Raw genomic sequence first — 21,978 nt, forward strand, 5'->3', positions numbered from 1 at the left:
CACAAAATAAAGATCAGTCCACCTTTTGTACGTGTCCCTCCAGCAGATTTCCCACTTGACGGCTCGTCGTCCGCCACCGTGGAGTCATTTTTGGGTGCTCCATATATATAATGGACACGGTTCACAGTTCACAGTTCACAGTTCACAACCCATAGTGTCTTGAGTGGTGGAAAGCTTTCTCAATCCAACATCAAACAGGGAGAAAGCTGAAAGAGATAGACAAAAAGTCACAAAGGTTTGTTCATTAATTAGGAGTATATATAATTGTTTGAGTCATGAAGCCATGCGTTGATCACAAAGCAAAGTATTATTTCGCCTTTTACACTAAAGAATACCGTGTTCTTATCGTTTTAAGTGGCATACGTCCATTTTTGAAGGAGCGTATCTCTGTCGGTGCCCCTAGAAAAAAGCTAATAAAAAAAATAAAAATAATTGTTTGAGTGAGTAGCTTGTCTCTTTTGTAACTTTGTTATATATTAACCATGCACCTCTATCAACGTACGTACTACTTGGCTAACGATATTCTTGAATAATTGAGGAGAGAAGCTAGCTAAGACCAGAGACAGCCAGCTAGGCATCTGCTTTGAGAAACTGAAAGTATGGGCATGGCAGAGGAGACTAGATGTAAAGTGATTTTCCTATTTGGTTCACAACAATGGTTGGACTACTACTTCATATAGGTATGCATGCATGCTTCTTGAAAAAGAAACATTATAACTTGTATTATGTGCTGACGCTGAATTTTGCCATTTTAAAGATACTATTTAGGTGGGAGGACTTGAATGCGTATACTAGTACCCTTTGCCAAGTTGTCATTTTTTATACAAGCTATATGGAAGAACAGAATGTAAGATTTCAAAGTAAATCGATGAATATTCTGAACTACTTGAGCTACAATTTTCTTGTACCATATTAATCACAAATACTGCATCCAAATTTTTTTTAACTAGAAATATAAACAAATAAATGAATCAAGAAAAATAAGATTAATACTTTCCTCTCATGAGATCAGCAACCGTACAATACCTTACAATATTTAAAAGCTAGCACTACTGTCATGGTGAACTACTCAAACAATATTTGATAATTGACATATATGTTGTTGGGCCATTAGTAATATACAATTGATATGTCATGAAGCCATTAGTAATAGATAATTGAATTGGTATTTTTAGTGGAAGTTGTACGTATCCAGAACTTGGTTACCAATGAGCAAAACAATACTGTAATCTAGGGTTTTTGAAGTAAGAAATTGAAGAACTCAGAAGAACTTGAAGAAAGAAATGAAAACGCAGAAATTGAACCTTTCAATTAAGGAAGTTTTAACGAAAAGTCCAAGGTACTGTTTACTTTAACGAAAAACTATATTTTTACACTAAAAAGTCAATCATGTACTATTCACTTTACCCTTTATTTTGTCATTATCATTAAAATTCAAAATTTTCAAACTCTTTTCATTAGTTTTCCTTTCAATTAACCGACTAAAGTCATTTCCACATCAGCTATATATAACTATCCAATCTTCGTTTATCAACTAAGCTATTACACTGCTTACAATTAAAAAACCAACACACAAATGACAAGTGACATCATCCAGCATCATCTATGTTATTAGCTCCAGCTCATTAGAAGCCAAATTAATTATATTATTAACGTTAATTAAATCTGGAACTAGGTAGTTAGTGTCTGTTGAAGTGTAGCTGTTATTTGAGACCTTATGAAAACTTGAATTGATAGGTTGCTCCCTGCCCTATCAACCATCCTCTCCAGCCCTCCAAATAAACAAATAAGTTGCTCACTCATTGTCATCGTTGAACTAAATTTCTTGAAGCAACCAAATAAACTTTAGTTACGTCTCGGTGTTTGTCGGGGTTTTGTAATCTAGCTATATGTGTTGTTGTTTTAGTTTCCTTGTAAAAAGTAATGAGAGAAAAATAAACATTGATGTATATGTTATTAGCATCTTTGGTAATATTCAAGGTTTTGGAGCAGGACAATGGACCTTGTCTCATCGTTCAAATCATTGGTGTAATCTAAGTCTTTACCTACTCAATCAGACGAGACCAAAGTAAAAAAGTAAAGCAAAAGTTCAAGTAAAAGGAAAATGACTAATGGGGACTCTCGCAGTGCCCGGTAGGAATTTTTTATTTTTTGAACAACCAATAGTATCTAAACTTAGAGAGTAGGAGTGAGTTAAGCCTTATAATGGATTTGTCATAATAATGTGGTTTAACTTCGTCTTTGACGATAATTGAACTTAAAACCTCTTACTAAGAGGTAAAAAAAATACCACTGAATTATAGTACTAAGTTGCAAAAATGCAAAGTAAGATTTAAAAGTTATTTATTTATTATATCTTCTCGAAAGCAAGAGGTTATTTATTTAGAAAAAAAACAGCGTCTAGGATCGTGCTTTAATACTAGATGCAAATTACATAGGGTTAAGTGCTTTAATACCTAATTTAATTACTCTTCATATTTTCTTTCTGAAAAGTAAAAATATCAGATATATATATATGTGTGTGTGTGTGTGTGTGTGTGTGTGTGTTTCCATTTTGTTACAATCGAATTAGGGAAACACATTTTGGATACGACATAGTATGTAGCAATACTAATCAAGTTTAGATCGGGTGTTACAATGTTCATGTTGAAATAAATATGAACACAAGATCGATACAATGGCATAGAATAGATGCCTAAGAATAATGAGAAGCAGCTTGACAAGGGTAAGTCCATAAGAACAAGGTCCATTCTTTGTAGATTGCTCTAAGCTCTTATTTAAGTTAAAACTTATTGTTTCGAAGAAAATAATGAGATGAGTCCAAACATTTCTTTATGGTCATATATGGTCCTTACTCAAATTCGATAATAAATTAAGTCTAAAATCATTTTAAGTATTACCTAAAATCATTTTAAGTATTTAAGGAATCTTATTCTTGTTTGTATTTTGCTTCCAATTAGGGTTTCTAGGGAAACTCGAGTTTGAATTTTAAGCAACCCTAACTCAAATATAAAAGAATTCATATGCTACATGATTAACTAGTTGTACCATGTTAACAACCTAATGCAGTTAATGATCACATGTTAACTAAATTTGAAGAACTCGTGCATCACTGCTCTGTTAATTTGCAAAGCTGCTTTTTTTTTTTTTTTTTTTTTTTTCCAATTGGAATGGAAGAACAACGTTGCGGTGTTACCTGACAAAACCTATTGATTACAAGTAATACTATGGAATGATTTACCCTAAAATACTGAGTTTATTCCTTACCAAAACAGAACTTTGTTTTTATTTGAATCCTAAGCCGTACAAGTAGAATTATTGAATAACAAAAGATGATTACTAACTTACCAAAACCAGCAACAGCTTGTTAGACTACTAGCCATAGCCTGCGCATATACATCCAAATCACCTTCAACAACTAATTCAGTAGTATTAGGCCTTCCACAGTATAATGCTACCACACTCATGTGTCTAATATATTGAACTATCATGAGTCTAATAAATTGGTATTACACTCAAATTTTTTGGTGTTGATTCCTATATGAGTTTAATATATTAATATAACTCTCACTTTGTTCGACCTACTGGGGAAGACCTTAGTATCACGTTACTATGCGCCTAATGAAAACAGCTTGAAATTTTGAATTTTTGAGTCTTAGATTAATCTTATATAAATAAATTTAATCAAATTAAAACATAAAACGATAAAAACCGAGCTAGCTACTACGCGCCTAAATATCCTTGTATCTGTCAGTGTTCACAAGAACAACTGAAAAACTACCACGACAAGGACTGCAAATTTGCAGATATCTTAGCAAGTTTAGTGAGCTTGACCAGTCCTCCTACCAACATTTCTTGTGGTCCAACCTTTCGTATTTATTCATTTCGTACTTATGAATTTCGACCTTTGGTTGCTTTTTCTGGACTAAAAGATAAAGTTTTGTTAGTGATTGATGTTTATGGTTCCTGAAATCGAAGGTTTGGTGATGTCACATGAATGTACTGAGCTTTGCCGCTAAGCAAAGGGAAGCAAAACACTGGCCAGTGGGCACCTCCAAATTAACCTAATTATTCTTCAAACATTCGAAGCAAATGGCCGGTTTAGAAACACAGCCAAAACTAAATTAAATAGTGTGAGGGAGTAAATGGCACATGTGTAAAGAGCTGAGAAGGCCGATTCCCCATTTTCCAAAAGTCCCTGTCCACTTTATTCTAACAATTTTGGGGACATTGCCGGCTTCCTATTGAGCCCAAAATCTATGGAGGGAGGCATAAACTCATCAATGTTGTTGATTTGTCTAATCATTATTTTCCCTCTAATAGGGAACAAGGGAGAGAATAGCTAATATGCTTCGGGGCATCTTATAAACTGAATTTTTTAACTGTTAAATTGTTGTTCAAGTATGTAATGGCCAATATTTTACAGTTAAAAATCTCTAAGTAGTTTTTCTCGTTTCAAAATAATTTTTCTTATTAACTAGCTAATAATGCTACCATGCCTTTAGCTAGCTACATATTTTAAAATGTGTACCTTAATTACTTGTACTTTTCAATCCATTTGGATTGGGCATCTTTGTCCAAAGCAGGTCTTTTATACAAGGAAAATAAAAGACTAGTTCCAGATAAATCCTAGAGCAGAAACAGATTTGAGCCAGTGATAAAACTGCCCCAACGTAATTAGGTTAAAGGAAGTACTACAGCTACTACTTGGAGATAAAATGAGAGTTAACCCGACCCAACAGGATCCTCTTCGGATCCTTTTGGTGAAGATCATGGGGATCTATGAATTATGTTTGTTTATCGTACATTGTGCAGTCAGTTTTTTTCAAGTATTGTTTGTGTTTAATTTTAAATAAAAATATTTAAAATAATTTTTAACTGCACGATGTATGATCAACGGACAGAATTGATGGATCCCCAGGATCCTCACAAAGAGGATCCGGATTCTAGCCCGACTATGTTGATTTAGACATGTTGAATGACAAAGCAAATTTTAGAAATTGTTATTAGCACTCTAAAAATCTCATTCTACACATCTCATAAGTGTATATTTCTTTCTAATTATAGAAAGATTGAAGTACAAAATAAGATTTTTGGAGTGCCGATGATAATTCTCTTATTTTATTATATTAAATATGGGTCAGGATCAGGAGACACACACTTTTTAACACACATTTTGACACACTTTCCTTGAGCCCATTCCATAATGTACTTAAATGATCCAACCATCTATCTTTTTGGTATTTCCTCGAAGATAATCTCTACAAAAAAATCACTCAAATGCGAAACCATATAACCGTTGGATTTATTTGTAGTCATTTTAAGTGTTTCCTTGTGAAACCTATTCGTCTATTTTCTTTACTACAATAAACGTTTTAATGGTTTTGGATTTGTCTCATTTTTTGTAAGGATAATATATGAATGATAAATTGAAATATAGACAGTTCAGCCTTAAAGAAACACTACTACATTTAACAGTTTTAACAATGAAGAACATTTGGTCACGCAAAGAGAAATTCCGTCACATAAATATTAAAACGACAAATCTTCGTCATTTGCACAAGTTGTTGTGCAAAGGCCGCGAAAAAAGATCTGCACGACGAAATTATGAACTTCCTTGCGCAACAAACGGAGCCCCATGATAAAATGAGGTTTCATCGCAATAAATGTATTGGAATGAAGCTCTTCATCGCGGGAAGAATAAGGATACAAGAAAATGTTTCAAAATGGGTGTTCCCCAATCCTAACCCATTAAATATAAGTAATATACGTTACTCGTCATATTAAAGGTTTATAGAGATACTATATATATAAAAGAATAACTTTCATGTAGTCATAAAATTTTTAGGTCCCAACTTGGACTGGTTATATATTGGAATAAACCAAGAGAAAGAACTCCAACGTATCTAATCCAAATCAAAGTAAAACAACGTACATACGCGTAGAAAAGGAGACATGTTCTCAATCTTCGCTTTACTATGCATCTTCCAGGTAGTCATTAGCAAGAAAAATCTAGCAACTAGCCAAACATATTGAATGACAAGACAAAGCCAAACACATTGTGCATACTCACGATCAAAAAAGTGAGAAGATAAAGGACACTAGTTGTAATTTTTTGCGTCTTACTATTTTTCTTGTATCTCACAACCAAATTAAGTGCCTGGTAAGCCAAAGCCAAGACACTAGTTGGAAATTTTTTTGCATTCTCATATCAGAAGATAAAAAAAGGTTGAAGTACAAAAACAAAATAACAACTTTAAAAAATAATGCATATGTGTCATCCCAACCCACCCATCCATCCAATAACTTGATGGGCCAACCTAGAAAAGTAACAGATGTTTGAGTTAGCAAACCTAGAAAAGTAAAATACAAAAGTAAAGTCATATACTTATATGATTGTATATTTTAATATCTTAATTATCTTATCTTTATGAGTGTTAAGCTTAAACTTATCTGTCACGCACTTGTATTAGTAATAACAAAGGGCACTTGTGAATAGCGTGACCACTTCTCCAACATAGATGGCATACTCAGATTCTCAACTAAAATAAATACCAAAAGAAATCTAAATTAAAAGAAAAAAAAAAGCATAAATGGAGATGTAGAGATGAGGATTGATGCGTGGTTATACCATCATTTCTTTTTACCTTTTGGGTCACTTGGTATTGTTTTTGTGGGGGCATTTTCTCACCACCTTCGTGTTGTGGTAGCAGAGTAATGCTAGGTAAACTAAATTTTGCAGACTAAATGATGTGTCATAAATAAGAAAAAAGCATGTCAATCAATATTTAAGTAACAATACAATCATCAACTTTCATGTCATTTAATTTACAAAATTCAATCGATAAATTTAGTCTCACTAGTATTACCTGGTGATGATAATATACTCATATTCTATTTTTCATTATTATTGAATAAATTTAAATTTTAAGATTTGTGTCTGCCTACTATCTCGATCTTGAAATTAAAACTCATTTAACATTAGTGATGAATAAGTTAAGAAGCATCATCATCCACTAAGGGTGGTGAAAAAAATAATTCCTTGTTTTTGTGGCCACTAGCCTCTCACTAATAGATCTCAACACCCTTGGTTTTGAAGTTGATAAATATTAATTAAATACACTAGCCCCAAACTTACCATATTATTATTATTATTATTATTATTATTATAAATTATTTAATTAAGTTATTCTAATACTAAAATACAGAAATATATAAATACAAAAGTGAGACAGGGAGAGAGAAAATGTGTACGGTAATTTTATAGTATTAAGTATGGCACAAAGGCACATATTAGAAAGCGGGGTTGCATGAAAGCCAAAGCTCATTGGCCACTGGTGTGGAGTTCCATATCACTTGTGCGCATATATCATCGCTCTCTTCGGCCGTTTTTCTCTCCCCTTATCTCTCTCTCTTTCTCTCTCTCTCTCTCTCTCTCTCTCTCTGCTTTGCTCTTCTGCTTGTAACTGTACCGACATGGCTCCTAGCAAATGGGGTTTCTCTGCTTCCGTTTGGAACTCAAATTAAGCTGCTCCTTCCACTCACTCTACAAGCACTTCTGCAATTGAGTTCTTCTCCACCAACCTCACTGTTAAAACGGTCTGTTCGGAATCTTTAGACTTGTTTCTATGCTTTCCTTCTTTTCTTCAGTTATTTAGCTTCTACGGTTGCGATTTCCGGTTTTCGCTCACATGATTGTTGTTCTCTCTTCTAAGTAATCATATTTTTGCTACCTCACTGCTAAAAAGGGTCTGCTCGGAATCGTTAGACCTGTTTCTATGCTTTCTTTCTTTTCTTTCAGTTATTTAGCTTCTACGGTTGCGATTTCCGGTTTTCGCTTACATGATCGTTGTACTCTCTTATAGGTTATCATATTTTTGCTAATATCCTTCACAATTCAGTATCTTTTGTTGAGTTTGTTTTACTCTTTCTGCTATTTCTCTTTTTTTTTCTTTCTTTTTTTTTCTTTTTTTTTCTGTTATCTCATTTTTATGTATGTCTATTTCCTTCTCTTTTTTCTTTCGAAATATTCCATTTATTTATTCCCTAAATTCAGCTTGTTTTCATCTTCTATGTACTAATTGGAAGCTCATATGAGCAGTTAGACATTCTTTTCTTATATCATAGGAACATTTTAGTTGCATATTGTTGTCAAATATTTCATTAAAATCACACACAGAAGAGGCATGTTGGTCGAGCGATTAGTAACAGAAGGAAAACTGTCCTCTTTGGTGGATTTATTTCAATAGATACATTTCAGTCCTTCTCCTTCTTTAACTGAAAGGTAGCATAAATGGTATGTTTTTAACATTCAACTTTGAATTTGCAGGCATTGTATGGAATATTTGAATTAGAATTAAGTAAAACTCATTGCTGGGATCATTAATTTTGGAGGACAGTATGGCTATGCAAACTGTGTATTTCAAGGGACATGAAGGAATTGCCCCTAATCCCATAGGCCAGTTTTCATCTTCATTGTCAGGACCTTGGTGGAGTTCCTTGGGATCTCAACCGGTGTATGGTGAATCCTGTGGCCTGTCGAAACCTTCTACTAAGGAGCAGCCCAATACTGGGGACCATTTCACTGCCACTAAACTTGCCGGGCGGGGTACTGAACAAGGACTGGAAAAAGGGAACACAAATCAGTTCACTATCTTTCCTGGTATAATAATCTCCTCCTTTACTTTTGATGTCTTTCCTTTTCTAAAAGACTTCTATTTATGAAGTCTTTTGGTCAATAACATTTACGTAGTGGTTTTGAAAAGAAAAGGAAATGCTTTACTAGCTTCTTTTTTGTCGCTGAAATTTATGTCTGAAGATAAGGTTCGTATCCTTCGTCATGAAGATCCCTCGTTGTTTCCTTGTTCATCATAGACTGATTGGAGATGGGCTAAAATGTGGGGTCAGGAAACGTGTTTTTTCTTTTCGTATCAAACATTTAAGGATTCCCCTTGGCGATGATTGAAGGTAAAGTGAGTAGCAAAGGTTTAGTCATATTTGGTGAAGAGAGTGAGTGTAGTTAGTACTTGAGAGATACTTGAGGGGGTATGAGAATCTTTCTTCGCCAACCTCGAGGTAAGTTTTTTTTTTCTTTTTTTTTTTTTCACGCGATCTTGTCGATAAGTTTTCTTAAATATCATTGCTGCAGCAAATCATGAAGAAACTAGTTAATAAGGTGTGTGGAAGATGAGAAATGAGATAGTAGAGGAAGGTTTATGAAAAAGACGCACCATTACATGTTCGAATAATATCCTTTTCGGGATCATATGTCAGAGCTTAAGCTGCGATGATCTTAGTGTTAGGGGTTTTAGGAAGTTAAGGTGGAGTTTCTTTTACTATAGTCTTCTTCCCAATAAATTTGATTATGCTGATGCGATATCGGATATCTTATAATTTTTTAAGTATGATCTTCATCAGGTTTAGAAATAATAAAGAAGGGGCTTATCTTTCCCCTAAAGATCGGAGCCTAAATGTCGAACCATCTAGATGCATTCATTGCTTATATGTTATAGGACGCTACTAATTGTACCTTCATTTGGAGTATTCTCATGAATCCCCGGGAGAGTAAGAAAACTATGAAACTGGACGCATAAGGTTTAGGTGATTCTCTAACATTGCCTAGATATCAGTGATAGCAATAACATTAACCATGTTCCTCCAATAAGAACCTCTCTATGCCCCTCCCTCACCACTCATTCGAGCTCTTCTTTACTCTGAAGCCTGATTGCGTAGCCCACCCTTGTCCCGGCTTAATTATGAAGAAGAGGCTGTCTCAGATCACGTGGGAGTCGGAGCCCTACTGCTGAGAGTTATTCAATTTTAACTGCTTTTTAGTAATCTGGGTGAGAGGAATATGAAGGACCCATGAGAGACTGGTGAGGGTTTTGACGTGAGCAGCATTAAAGCGAGCTTTTAATCCTTTATCGACACTTCTATTCCAAACTGCTCTCGAAATGCCACCTTGTAGGAATTAGGTACAAAATTTGGTTGTCAATTTCCGAAGTATTCTGAGGGTCATTTCCAATGCAAAACTATTGGCTGCAAATATAGAAAATGATTCGCAGAAGCGTGCGAGTGTAGTTCGCAATATTATTATGGAAATTAAATGTAGACTTGGTAGAGTAAGCTTTTCTCCTGCTGAGTAGACATGCCAGTATGAAGGAAATTACTTTATAAAATAAAAAATGGTTACAAAGAATGGATGTAGATGCTGTAGGAACAAAGTCTTGGCAGTTGATGTTGTCCACTCTACGTGCTTTGAAAGATCGAGTTCTTACTCGACAACGAAATAGTTGTTGATAATTGCATTATTAGTTACACTTGTTTTCTCACCTTTCCTGGCCTTCTGTGGCAATAGAGATTGTTAAACTGGTTTGCCATTAAAGAAAACCTTCCATCCTCCCTCACAAGCCCTTGTTAACTAGAACCGATGAATAAATTATCAACTCGTTTACATTATCGTTCTTTCACAACTTGTTCAAAATGATTTACTTCTCAACCAGAAGTTATATTTAGTCATGGTTAACCAGCCAAGTAGTTTCTCATTCAGGTGAATGTTAATTTTCAGGGGATGGACAGAAGTCCCAGGCAGCAATCTCTCTGCAATCATCTCCGGGAAAATATCATGGTCATTTTGAGCTTGGATTCAGCCAGCCAGTTGTAAGCCTTTCTTTTTCGATTACTTTTCATTTGTTTATTTGTGAATCAATAACTGTTTTAGGAATAATGAATATGGTTCTTGTCAAAATTGCTGATAAGTTGATTCTTTGTTTGGAACTTGAACTGTAGATTTGCGCAAAATATCCATTTATGGATCAATGCTATGGACTATTCTCAACCTATGGACCTCAAATTTCGGTGCTTCTTCGATCTCTTCTCCTACCTCACTATAAATGGAGCTATTACTTTTTCAATCATGTTAATTCCTTGAAAACAATATTTCTATTTCTCTGTAACCTGCTAATTTTGGAATATACTATCTTTTTCTTACTGGTGCATTAAAATGGAAATATGAGAAATAGAACCAGTTTAAGAAGCATGAATCTCTATTTATGTTCTTGGTTCTCTACGATAATTTTAGCTTTGCGAACTAGAAACCATTTAGGATTTAACTTAGAAAGTCTCTCTTAGCACCCCTCTGTGTATTTTCGTGAGTTAGAGTAAGCACGTCTTTGCATGTCTTTGAGTTTTACTCTTATTAAAGTCGGAAAAATGTCAAGACAAGTAGAGAATCCGTTTCTCTGCGAAAGAGGCAGTTCTTTGAGTGTAGCAAATTTACTGATGCACGTACTTATCCGTTTGCTTAGGGACGCATTATGCTGCCACTGAACTTGACTGAGGATGAAGGACCAATCTATGTAAATGCTAAGCAGTACCATGGAATCATGCGTCGCCGACAATCCCGTGCGAAGGCTGTCATTGAGAACAGAGCAGCTAGACTGCGTAAGGTATGACATCTGAATTCGATAGGATGCAAGTTTCAGAAACAAAATGCACATCTGATGAAAAAATATTTCTCTTGTGCAACGACATAGTCTGTTAGAATGACCTACGATCTATTTTGTTTCTACAGCCGTATATGCATGAATCGCGCCATCGTCATGCAATGCGCCGACCAAGGGGCTGCGGTGGTCGTTTTCTGAACACTAAGACTATGAACAATGGGGACAAGGGAACTGAAGGGAAGCAAGTTGGTGATGGGCAGCTGTTTAGGCTTTCGGGTTCTCAGAGTTCTGAAGTCCTGCAATCCGATAGTGGAACTTTAAACTCGTCAAGGGAAACGAATGGCAGCATTTCTAACATATCCGGGTCAGAGGTGACAAGTATGTACTCTAGGGGAGACCTTGATTGCTTTTCAATCAATCATCCTGGTCCCTCCCTGCACTCTCTCTCAGACATGAGAGATGGTGCGCGTGGTATGGTCATTCCAACCAAATGGGTTGCAGCAGGAGATAACTGCTGCAACCTCAATGTTTGATAGCAAAGGAAAAGATGGGGTTGGTGCCAACTCCGTTGCCTCAACCCCATCTACTCCGCAACCAGATGGAGAAGCCTTGCTGCAGTTTCTGTTAAGGCTGTTGCAACAGGCTTTCGGTTCTAGGATTGTCCTGCCCCCATTTGGTTGCTGTCAAAAGGCAAATCATTCTTGGCTAATGCTTGCGGAAAAGTTTTCCTGCCGTTCGATGCAGTCATCCTGTTCGGGCGGCTAGCGAAAACAGCGGAAACCTTGAAGCAGCATAAATTAATCAGTAGACTATATATATGGCTCTCTTCCCATAAGAGGAATCAGAACTTGAGAGTCTGGTGTGTGTTTGTGATAAAAAAAAAAAGCTAAATTTCTTGTGTAATACTGTAATATCTTAGTGTCTGGATTTTTGACCTACTTGGTTGGTGTGATGTATAACTGAATGTTTGTGTTGTGTTCCGAACGTTTGGAAGAATAATGTATCATATTTTAAGACATATTTCTTGCCTTATTGATGTCAAGGAAGATGCTTTCCAAGTGTGGTGATACTCAAGCCAAGCACCTAAACAACACATATCGCATATTGTTATAAAAATTTCCACCTAGGTGCATGATGGTTGGCCACCATCTTGATTAATCTCTAAGCATTTGAAAATTAAGAAATGGCTCATAGACTTACTTAGGCACTGGTCTAGCCGATCCAAACCTGCCTAAGTTGTGACCCTCACTTAGACAAAAAATAAATAACTTTCATTGAATTTTTTTTTCTTTCAATAAATTATAAGAGACTTGTTGATTATTTAGATAAACTCACATTATATGCTTGTTCCCCATGGTTTCATTATGTTCTATTACTTTATAATCTATATGCTATTCTAGTTTGCAATTTATATATCCCAATGTAATTATGTACTTTTTAATTGTAAGAAGAAACTTATTTAAATGATAATATAATAAATTTACTTAAATCTGTTGAGTCTGCCTAGGACCCCTCCTACGCCCAGCCTAGGCCCCACCTCCCGACTAGCGCTTACCTTCTTTTAGAGCAACTCCACTGTTGCTAATTGCCTAATTGGGGATAGGCAACCCAATCCACTCTCCTCTCCCCCAAAACACTCCAGCCCACTCGGGCAATTGGACCCAAGGCAAGCTCGATGGAAAAGTCAGACAATAATCACCTATCTCAGCACCTTACCTATGTGACGTAAGGCTAACGTCAGCCTCAATTTAAATTATTAAAAAATTACAAAGAATATAAAAAACTAATTAAAAATATAAAAAAATATAATTTTTTTCTATAAAGATGTAACCATGGTCTTCCATTTTACAAATACGTAGCCACATTCTTCCACTTTACATTACATTTCAATATTTTCGAACACTTTCAACTAATCTTTTATTATTATATGAAATTTAAAAGAAAGTTATCTTTTATTATTTTATAAAATAAAAAATATTAATATTTTAATATGAATTGCCTTGGCTATTCAATTTAGGGGTGGAGATGCACTCGGACAGTTACTATTCATTGTAGGCAATTATAGTTCATTTAAGGAGATTGAGTTGCCTATTGCCTAGGAGGCCTTCCTACATTGGAAGTGCTCTTAGAGCCTTGATATCAGGTGACGTTGATCTAGGCTCATTACCAAATTCACAGAGCACTACTTCACCATGGAATTTTGATTAGGGGTGGGTTCAAAAAACCAAACCGAACACCGAACTGAGACTGAAAAAATTGAACCGAATTGAAAAAACCAAAGCAAACCGAATTCTTTTGGTTCAATTTTGGTTTTAGTGGTCTGAAAATCGAACCAAACCGAATTAATTAAATTGACATTTATTTTATTTATTTATTTAATTATCTGTTTTGGATATATATATATATATATATATATATATATATATGTGTGTGTGTGTGTGTGTTGGAATGTGTAACAGGTAATTATTATATTATTAAAAAAACTAAAGTTGGTCGACAAAAGTTGTATCAAGCACATGGGTGCTTGCTTTCTAAAGATAGAAATCTATCTCTCTCTTAATCTCTATTGCCTCAAACTACTACCCATTTCTGAGATCTAGCAAAAAGCCATCTTGAGCCCAAAGCCAAATGGCTCTCTTCCACATTTCCATCTGTCCTCTTTCTCAAACCAACACATGCCTCCATTTCTCTGCTCTTTGCACAAATCTCATCGCTGCAACCAAAATCACAGAGCCTCCAAGGGTGCATAAGTCTGTAAACGAACATCCAAGGGTGCATAAGTCTGCATACCTCATCGGAAGATCAGTCCCAAAAACAAACCCCCAAGGTAAAAATCTCTCTTGGCTGCTATTTAGTTTTATTGGGTTTATTTTCATGGAAAAATCAAAGAACTAACACATGCATGCGTTTTCTCTGTGAAAGCCCTCGGATCCACAACAAGAAAGATACACTGACACCTAATAATGTCAAATCCATGGCCGATCATCCAACTCCGGATCATCAGTCATAGAATCAAAACTGCACTCCCAATCATCAGTCATAGAATTAAAACCCTCATCAGGTGTATAGCTTCCATCTGTTCTTGACTGCCCAGTTAAAAAATAAAAATAAAATAAAAATTAAAAATAAAATAAAAAAATAAAAATAAAAATAAACAATTTTCATGGAAAAATCAAACCGGACTGAAACCGAACCCAAAAAAACCGAAACCGAAGAAAAACTGAACAGTAACTTCGGTTTGGTTTCCGATTTTGGCCAAAAATCGAACCAAACGGAACCGAATCCACCCCTAATTTTGATTATCTTCACGATGTGTGATGAAAGAGAGTGGAGTGTCAGAATCAGAAGCCTCTTTCATCACTCAAGGGTTTAGTATTTAGGGTTTAGGGTGTGTTTTACTGTTTCAAAAATATCCCCAGTAAACAGTGTACATGAATCTCTCTGTAGACCTGCCTCTCTCTCTCTCTCTCTCTCTAAAGTCTCTCCTTCTTCTTTCCCTCACCAAGGTCTTTACCCACAAACTCTGGTTCCCAACAGTCGGCCCCTCTTTTGGTTGGGGTCGGTGGCAACCCTTAAATTTACTTTTCCTGCAACTCTTTGCTTTCCTTACTTTTCTTGCTTTACTTTTGATCCTTGTATCTGAGCTCAATCTCACTTTCCCTTAGCTCAGTCTCACTTTCCCTGGGCTCTGTCTCAATTTTCTTGGGCTTTGTCTCAATTTATGGAAATTCTTGTCTCAGATTCAGAATTCATGATTTCTTCCACTCTAATGGTTGTTCCTAGCCGCGAGTCGCCGTCCACCAGCCTTTGCCACTCGACTTATCTTGTGTTTCCTCCATGGATCTCTTTGGGAGACATGCTTTGGGTTGGGTGGCTCTTAAAGTGCTTCTAACACTATTCGGTAGGATTATGGGAGCGCTCATAGTGCAGGTGGTTTTCAACCCCCGTTTTCCGCTTCATCCAATTGGTTTGTTGGATCTTCTTTGGTGGCGGCGACCTTGTGATGGGGGTGTGGCTGCTTAGGTGGTGATGGCTGGTCCCTCATTCCAGATCTAAGGTTTTATGTTTTAGTGTGTTATGGGCTTTCCTGTTAGGCCCTTACCTTATATTTTATTTGGTTGTATTTTTGCTTACTTGGTTGTTTTGGTTTGTCTACGAACTTTCCTAACCTTGTATTAGGCTTTATTTAATGAGCTTCACTTCTTTTGAAAACCAAAAAAAAAAAAAAAAAACCACCAGTGTACATGTATGTAAATAAATCCATAAAGGGGGTTATCAAATGAAAATCCAAAAATCCAGAAAGCTTATCCATGTCCCACACGTGGGCATTCGTCTTAGTCAAATGGGAAGCCCCTTCGTCCCGTCTTCTGCCACTCGAAGACCTTCCATCCCCAAACAGCATTTCCTCCCACACAATGCTATCCATGGCTTCCACAAGCACTTCTTGTTCTTCTCCCCTCTGCAACAAAATCTCCAACTTCTCAATCTCCCACTCACTCACTCCAATTCCCACCCACTTCCCACCACACATTAAACTCCTAAAACCCCTCAAGCTCAAAGCCTGTTTCCACAGCTTCCCTCACCTCTCTCCTTCCCCCAGTTTCCGCCGCTCGTTGGCGGCGTTCGACGGCTTCGAAGTCGAAGAAGATAGTGAAAGCCAAGGCGAACTAGACCCAGAAGCAGAGCTCCATGAAAAGCAAGAAGAAGAAGAAGAAAGAGAGGAAGTGCCAAAGATATCAGACGCCGGGAGGCTGTATGTGGGGAATTTGCCTTATAATTTGACTTCGACCCAATTGGCTGAGGTTTTCGGGGACGCCGGCACGGTGGTTTTCTCAGAGGTTTGAGCTCTTCTTCTTCATGTTTCCATTGTTTGATTTGATGGGTTTGTAAATTGTTGGTGATTGTGTTTGTGTGATGTAGATTATTTATAACAGGGTCACAGATAGAAGCCGGGGATTCGGATTTGTCACAATGTCAACTGTTGAGGAAGCTCAGGATGCCATTAGGATGTTTGATGGCTCTGTAAGTATCAGCGAAATGTGTTTCTTGTGTTAGTTGATTCTTTTAACATGAAAAAACTCGAGAACTGTTATCCAAGAATGTCTATCCTTCGCTTCACCAAGTGCGATATGATTTTTTTGGAATGTCAATAACAGCTCCCAGAAATTCGAACTCTTTTCGATTTTTAATTGTTTGGGATGGTGGCAATGGTTGACAGCAAGTAGGAGGTAGAACTGTGAAGGTGAACTTCCCAGAAGTGCCAAGAGGAGGTGAAAGGGAAATTTTAGGACCCAATAGCACAAGGACAGGGTTCAAGGTGTACATAGATAGTCCACACAAGGTTTATGCAGGAAACCTTAGCTGGGGTTTAACTTCACAGGGTCTCAAAGATGCCTTTGAAGAGCAGCCAGGGCTGTTGGGTGCCAAGGTCATATATGAGAGGGTTTCTGGACGATCCAGAGGTTTCGGGTTTGTGACATTCGAAACTAATGAGGCTGCGGAATCAGCTATCGCTGCCATGAATGGAGTGGTAAGAAAACTTTGAGTATCTTATTACGTTGCCAGACTGTGAATACGAGCAGTTGGTTAGGTTAATTCTTAAATCAATGTGTGGTCTAGGTTCACATGGTTCCGTAATAATCCGTGTGTTTGTGTATGAAATTGCAAAACAGGAGGTTGATGGGCGGCCTTTGCGATTAAACATGGCGGCAGAAAGAGCAAGGCCTGTTGCTTCCTCTCCGGCAGCATCAGAAACAACTGCACATGACACAGACAGCAGTGAATTGGTCTCTCCTCCCGCATCGGAAACAACCACAGAAGACGGAGACAGTGGCGAATTGGTTTCCAGCGTTAGCATCTGAACTTAACATTGCACTAAAGGGCAGCCTAGTACCAGTTTTACGAAACAAAATGATACCGGGGCTGCGGTGATTTTTCGGTTGCAGGGGCAGAGTGAGACTCGAGTTTTTCCAAGGAGCGAGTAATTAGGCCTTAATCATGTATAAACGAATGGAAAACAATTTCAAAGTAATATTGTTTCATGTATAAAATAAATCAATACAAATGTACCTATTATTTTAAAATGGGGCCAACAACTCGTCGGAATTTTTCTTCGAGTTCCCTGAACAATGGAGGTTTTCTTGTTTTAATGGTCAATTTTGTTAACATGGAACTGCATCGAGTTTTTATCATAACAACCACAATGATTAACTTCGTACGAAAATGTAATGCAGCCTGAGAACAAACAAATTAATCTCTTAAGCAAATTTAGGAAAACTCCCAACTCCTCGGAGTCAGATAAAATCTCGATTTTCAGAGCCAGAGGCAGCTAGCAAATAAATACAGAATGCAGTTTAACTAATTTCCCTACTATCCATCGATGTTGTTGAGTATGTCACTTTTAGAAGAAAAAGAAGAGGGTTACGTATTGCCATCCCAATAAAAAAGAGGAACTGAATAACCTTCGGCACGAAGGAGTTTGGCTTTATCACTGAGGGTCATGACCATCAAGTAGAGAATCTGCTGCAGAATCCAAATCCTGAGGAAAGAAAACCCTGCACAACAGTATGTTGTTATTAATCAAAGCTCATACCATGCGGTGATTGATTCTGCTGGCAGATATGGTGTGGAAAAACTGGCATTATCATGATCAGCTTGCACTAACAAAATTCATAAAAGCCAAAATACACAGCGAGAGGTAAGGTTTACTCCATGAGGTTCACTGCACATCTAAAGCAAACAGAGACTAGTACAAAATCCAGAGTCCAGGAACATTTACCTGCAAGTGTTGTGATACAATGTCCGGCTCAGCTGACCTATGTCATTGATACCTTTACAACCGGCTACCACCTCAAGAACTTGCCTGAAAAAAATAAAAAATAAAAAATAAAAAAAAAAGGTCATGTTGAATGACGAAGCAGATACATAAATTAGGAGCTAAAACAAAATTTACTTCAGATGAACATGCACTTACTAAGAAGGAAATTGTCATAACCGCCATGTTCAAACTAAATTCCATGTCCTAATGTCAAGTTCATGAAATGAAAGATAGACGGACCACAATGTCTTAATATCAAGTTAAGCCAAACAAGCATGTAAGAGACGGACTTTTCCCAACAAAGATAAATGCATGTGTATTGCAGATGCAAAAGCCCAAGGTTGATGATCACTCAATTGAGGCTGCAGATAGTATCTTGCAGATAAAATTTGACTTGAGACCCATCTATTATTGTACAAAATTATGCAGTACTATGGCTTCCTAAGCAGTAAATGGTTCATGTTAGGGGAAATACTATTCACTGAACAGTAGAACAGTCCAACTTCACGCTATAAGAGTTTTCTTCTTACACATTACAGGTTCATTATTCTTTTTTACCACAAGAATAAAAGAAAAGAAATGGAGTTCATAATATGGTGGTAGAAAAATATTTCCACTTACCGAACCAAACACGGTTCATTGCGGTCTTTAACAATGCACTCTTGATCATACTTGTCTTTCTTCTTCGAAGGCCAAATGGACTTCACAAATTTAATCCCAGCACTTGTGTTCTTGATTCCACAATATGGAGAGTCTGTCTCAATCATCATCCTTTCAATAGGAATGTCCCTCACAATGTCGAGATTCTCAGTTGTCTTCAGAGAGCAACCATTTACTCCTGTTGAGAACCAAAAGGTATTCATGACCTCTATCTAAACCAAGATAAAGTGTTCAATATGTCCATCGTAACTAGCAATTAAAAACTACTATTTTATATTCAAAGAAGCAAAAGAGGAACTTTGTTCTCTCCTTTCAAACTTCAGATATGCAATAAAATCAGAAAATAAAAAACGTCAATGCAAAATCTGTTGCTCTATTTGCACAGGTTACAAAAAATATATATAATCATTTTGGAAAATGATTTGTAAATTCGATCAGAAATTCATTCTTATGGTGCTCATTACTCAAGATTAAAATAACCAAGTAGCCAGATGTGTTGTATAATGAGGGAAGAGAATCGGTAAATATATAGGGCAATAAGACAAGTTAGACAAAAGATACCCCTGACCCTAAAAAAGTAAATATTTAACCAAAATCCAGTCTATAAAAAAATAAAAAATCTTTCTGCACAACCCCATTTTGCCTGCACTGGGGTCATCTTATTCTCTATAAAGCCCCCAAAATTTCCAAGAACCAAGGAATGTAGGCTAAATTAGTCAGAGTGCACTACAGAATGTTAGATAGAGGGATTTGAAAATGACTAGACGAAATGCACTAGTGGGGATTTGTAAATGACTACTTGAAATGAGTCATTTGAAAATCCTTTATTTAGTGGCTATGTAATGCTCATATAGTGTGTTTTCAATCTCTCTTATTTAATGTTTTGTAGTGCATAACCATGAATCTTTAAGCATTCATCTACACATAGGATTTAGAGAAAGAAACAGACATTGTAAACTTTTGCAGGCATAGAAAGATTTGTATTAGAAGACATGCTATTTTTTATAATGTTTTCACCTATATACATGTTGTTGATGGAAAGAAGTTTATCACGATCTTCTGCACAACCAGTAAATGAGTGGGCCACCCCAGCGCTGAATCTGTGAAATAGTAGAGGAAATGTGACACGTCATGCACACATGTACAGCACACCACCATCACATAGAATTGAAAGACAATCATAAAAATTCATTTAGTGCAGTACAAGGCAAAAGGGAAAGAAAACAGGGACGAGATAAACTTGCAGCTATTCTTTCTCGTTAACAGAAATGATTATTCATCAGAAAACTAAAATGTCCAGCTGGTATTTCAGTTGTCAAAAGTGCAAGTTTAATCCAATTGTCCAGTTTATTCTGCATCCCCAGTATGGTAACTTTGGAATTTGAGGGTGAACAAAAATTGAAAAGATAAATGAGAAAATAAAAACAGTGATGATGTTAACCACCACATTTTGACTCTAGAATTATGGTGCTAAGGATTCTCACCTGCCCCTATTTCTCTCTACAATTTCACAGAAATCTGGAGCAGCTGCACGCATATGCAGAAACATGGGAAGCTTAGTGGTGTGTGCCAATTCAAACTGCTTCTCAAAATACCTGGAGTTCACAATACAGAAAAGATGGAAGAGACACAACGTATCTTGTAACAGAATGAAAGTAAAAGCGTGCAAGCGGAAACAGATAATAAGAAAAACTACTTTTTTCAGAAACAACGTACTTTTTTTGGATCTCTGCTGGGCAAAACTGAAGCCTGTCATAGTCCAGTCCACACTCACCAATTGCAACCACCTTACAAGCACAAGAGAACGAAATAAAAAGTAAAAAAAATATTGCTCCATGATATGAATATCTGACCAGACCACTCTCTCAAAGATGTTTTAATGACTTGAAACCCTATAATGCACGCCTCATGTTCCTCGTGATATAGAGAACTTAGGGTACGGGGCACACCTTTCCTTTCTCAATGCCCTCTTTGGCCAATGACAGAAGTGCCTGAAAATGCTTATCCGGATCCCCACTCTCTTCAAATTCCTAAACAGAATAGACAATGATCCTAATTCTCAAGCATCTCTAACCAAAACCGGAAATCAATAGACACACATATCAACTTCTTCCGCAGTTAAAAGTAAAAAGTGAGAAAAAGGGCAAACCTTGCATCTAGTGGGGTGCACACCAACCGTACAAAAAAGCCTTGCTGCAAAAAAAACCCAAGAAGAAAATCCCCCCAATTGTAGCTCAAATCGACATTTTTAAAACTTGGCAATGACATTTATTCACAACAATACAGTAACAGTAACAGTAACAAAACAGAGCAAGCAAAAAAAAACCATCGGTTTCCGCAATTGTTAGAGCTTCCTTTGATTCCTCAAGTGATCCACCAGTGACCTACATTATCCATAAGCCTAGTTCCAATTTCAGAGCGCATTAAACCACAACAATTACTTAACAATTCAAATCGAAAAGGAAAGAGAGTACGATAATGCGGTCGACGCCGGCAGTCCAAGCCCTGCTCAAAACCGTGGCTATGTCCGGGACATGGCACTGCTTTCCATTGTATACTCCTCTGAACATCCCATCTGTAATTTGCATTTCTTCAAAATTTCAGTTTCGATAGTCGAATTTGACAAGTATGAAGTTTGATTTTTGGCAAGACAAAACTGGCATGCCAAGTGTTCGATGAAATGCCTGAGTGACTGACCTGTGAAGTTGACGGCTATGTCTATATTGGGCATCACCAAAAACAGCAGAAAGAGAGAGAGAGAGAGAGAAAGAGAGAGAGAGAGAGAGAGGTAGAGAGAAAGAGAGAACGTAAGAAGAATGAATGGAGGTACGAATTGAATTGTTGCAGAAAGCAAGGATTTAGGAAGAGATACTTGCCTATCATGCGGATTGTTGCCATGGCCACGGCGAGAGGAAAAGGAAGAGCTGGTGCTGTAATTCTACAAAATGTCTGGTCTCTGGTTTTTGTATCGGTTAGGGTCCCGTTTGGTTCGGTTTAAAACTCAAATCAATCGAACCGGTGATATTGGTCAAATCATGATCGAATTTTATTGGGTTG

The 21,978-nt window shown here is 36.8% G+C and overlaps 3 protein-coding genes and 1 non-coding gene across 4 annotated transcripts; 3 read left to right on the forward strand and 1 right to left on the reverse strand.

Moving 5' to 3' along the window:
• Positions 1-279: 279 nt before the first annotated feature.
• On the forward strand, positions 280-397 carry LOC137746347 (U5 spliceosomal RNA). Its single transcript, XR_011069819.1, has one exon. It is a non-coding gene; the product is annotated as a U5 spliceosomal RNA (small nuclear RNA).
• A 7,017-nt stretch (positions 398-7,414) lies between these two features.
• Positions 7,415-12,335, forward strand: LOC137746256 (nuclear transcription factor Y subunit A-10-like). The gene is made up of 6 exons (XM_068486332.1): positions 7,415-7,599; positions 8,330-8,662; positions 10,568-10,659; positions 10,789-10,857; positions 11,307-11,447; positions 11,573-12,335. Exons 2-6 carry the CDS (start codon positions 8,401-8,403, stop codon positions 11,975-11,977), a joined length of 969 nt encoding a protein of 322 aa, XP_068342433.1. The 5' UTR covers positions 7,415-7,599; positions 8,330-8,400; the 3' UTR covers positions 11,978-12,335.
• Positions 12,336-15,723: 3,388 nt separating this feature from the next.
• On the forward strand, positions 15,724-17,612 carry LOC137744975 (33 kDa ribonucleoprotein, chloroplastic-like). Its single transcript, XM_068484813.1, is given in 6 exon segments — positions 15,724-15,745; positions 15,748-15,767; positions 15,770-16,282; positions 16,365-16,466; positions 16,663-16,974; positions 17,117-17,612. Coding segments are annotated over 6 exon segments (1,158 nt in total). The 3' UTR covers positions 17,306-17,612.
• Positions 17,613-17,761: 149 nt separating this feature from the next.
• Positions 17,762-21,921, reverse strand: LOC137744976 (uncharacterized). Its single transcript, XM_068484814.1, has 12 exons — positions 21,798-21,921; positions 21,619-21,639; positions 21,396-21,496; positions 21,248-21,305; positions 21,071-21,114; positions 20,871-20,951; positions 20,638-20,708; positions 20,406-20,516; positions 19,939-20,021; positions 18,883-19,099; positions 18,223-18,306; positions 17,762-17,998 (listed from the first exon to the last, which is right to left on the reverse strand). The coding sequence occupies exons 1-12, from the start codon at positions 21,817-21,819 to the stop codon at positions 17,932-17,934; spliced, it is 960 nt and encodes a 319-aa protein (XP_068340915.1). The 5' UTR covers positions 21,820-21,921; the 3' UTR covers positions 17,762-17,931.
• Between the last annotated feature and the right edge of the window lie 57 nt (positions 21,922-21,978).

This window comes from Pyrus communis, chromosome 9 (assembly GCF_963583255.1).
Source record: "Pyrus communis chromosome 9, drPyrComm1.1, whole genome shotgun sequence".
Taxonomy (NCBI): Eukaryota; Viridiplantae; Streptophyta; class Magnoliopsida; order Rosales; family Rosaceae; genus Pyrus; species Pyrus communis.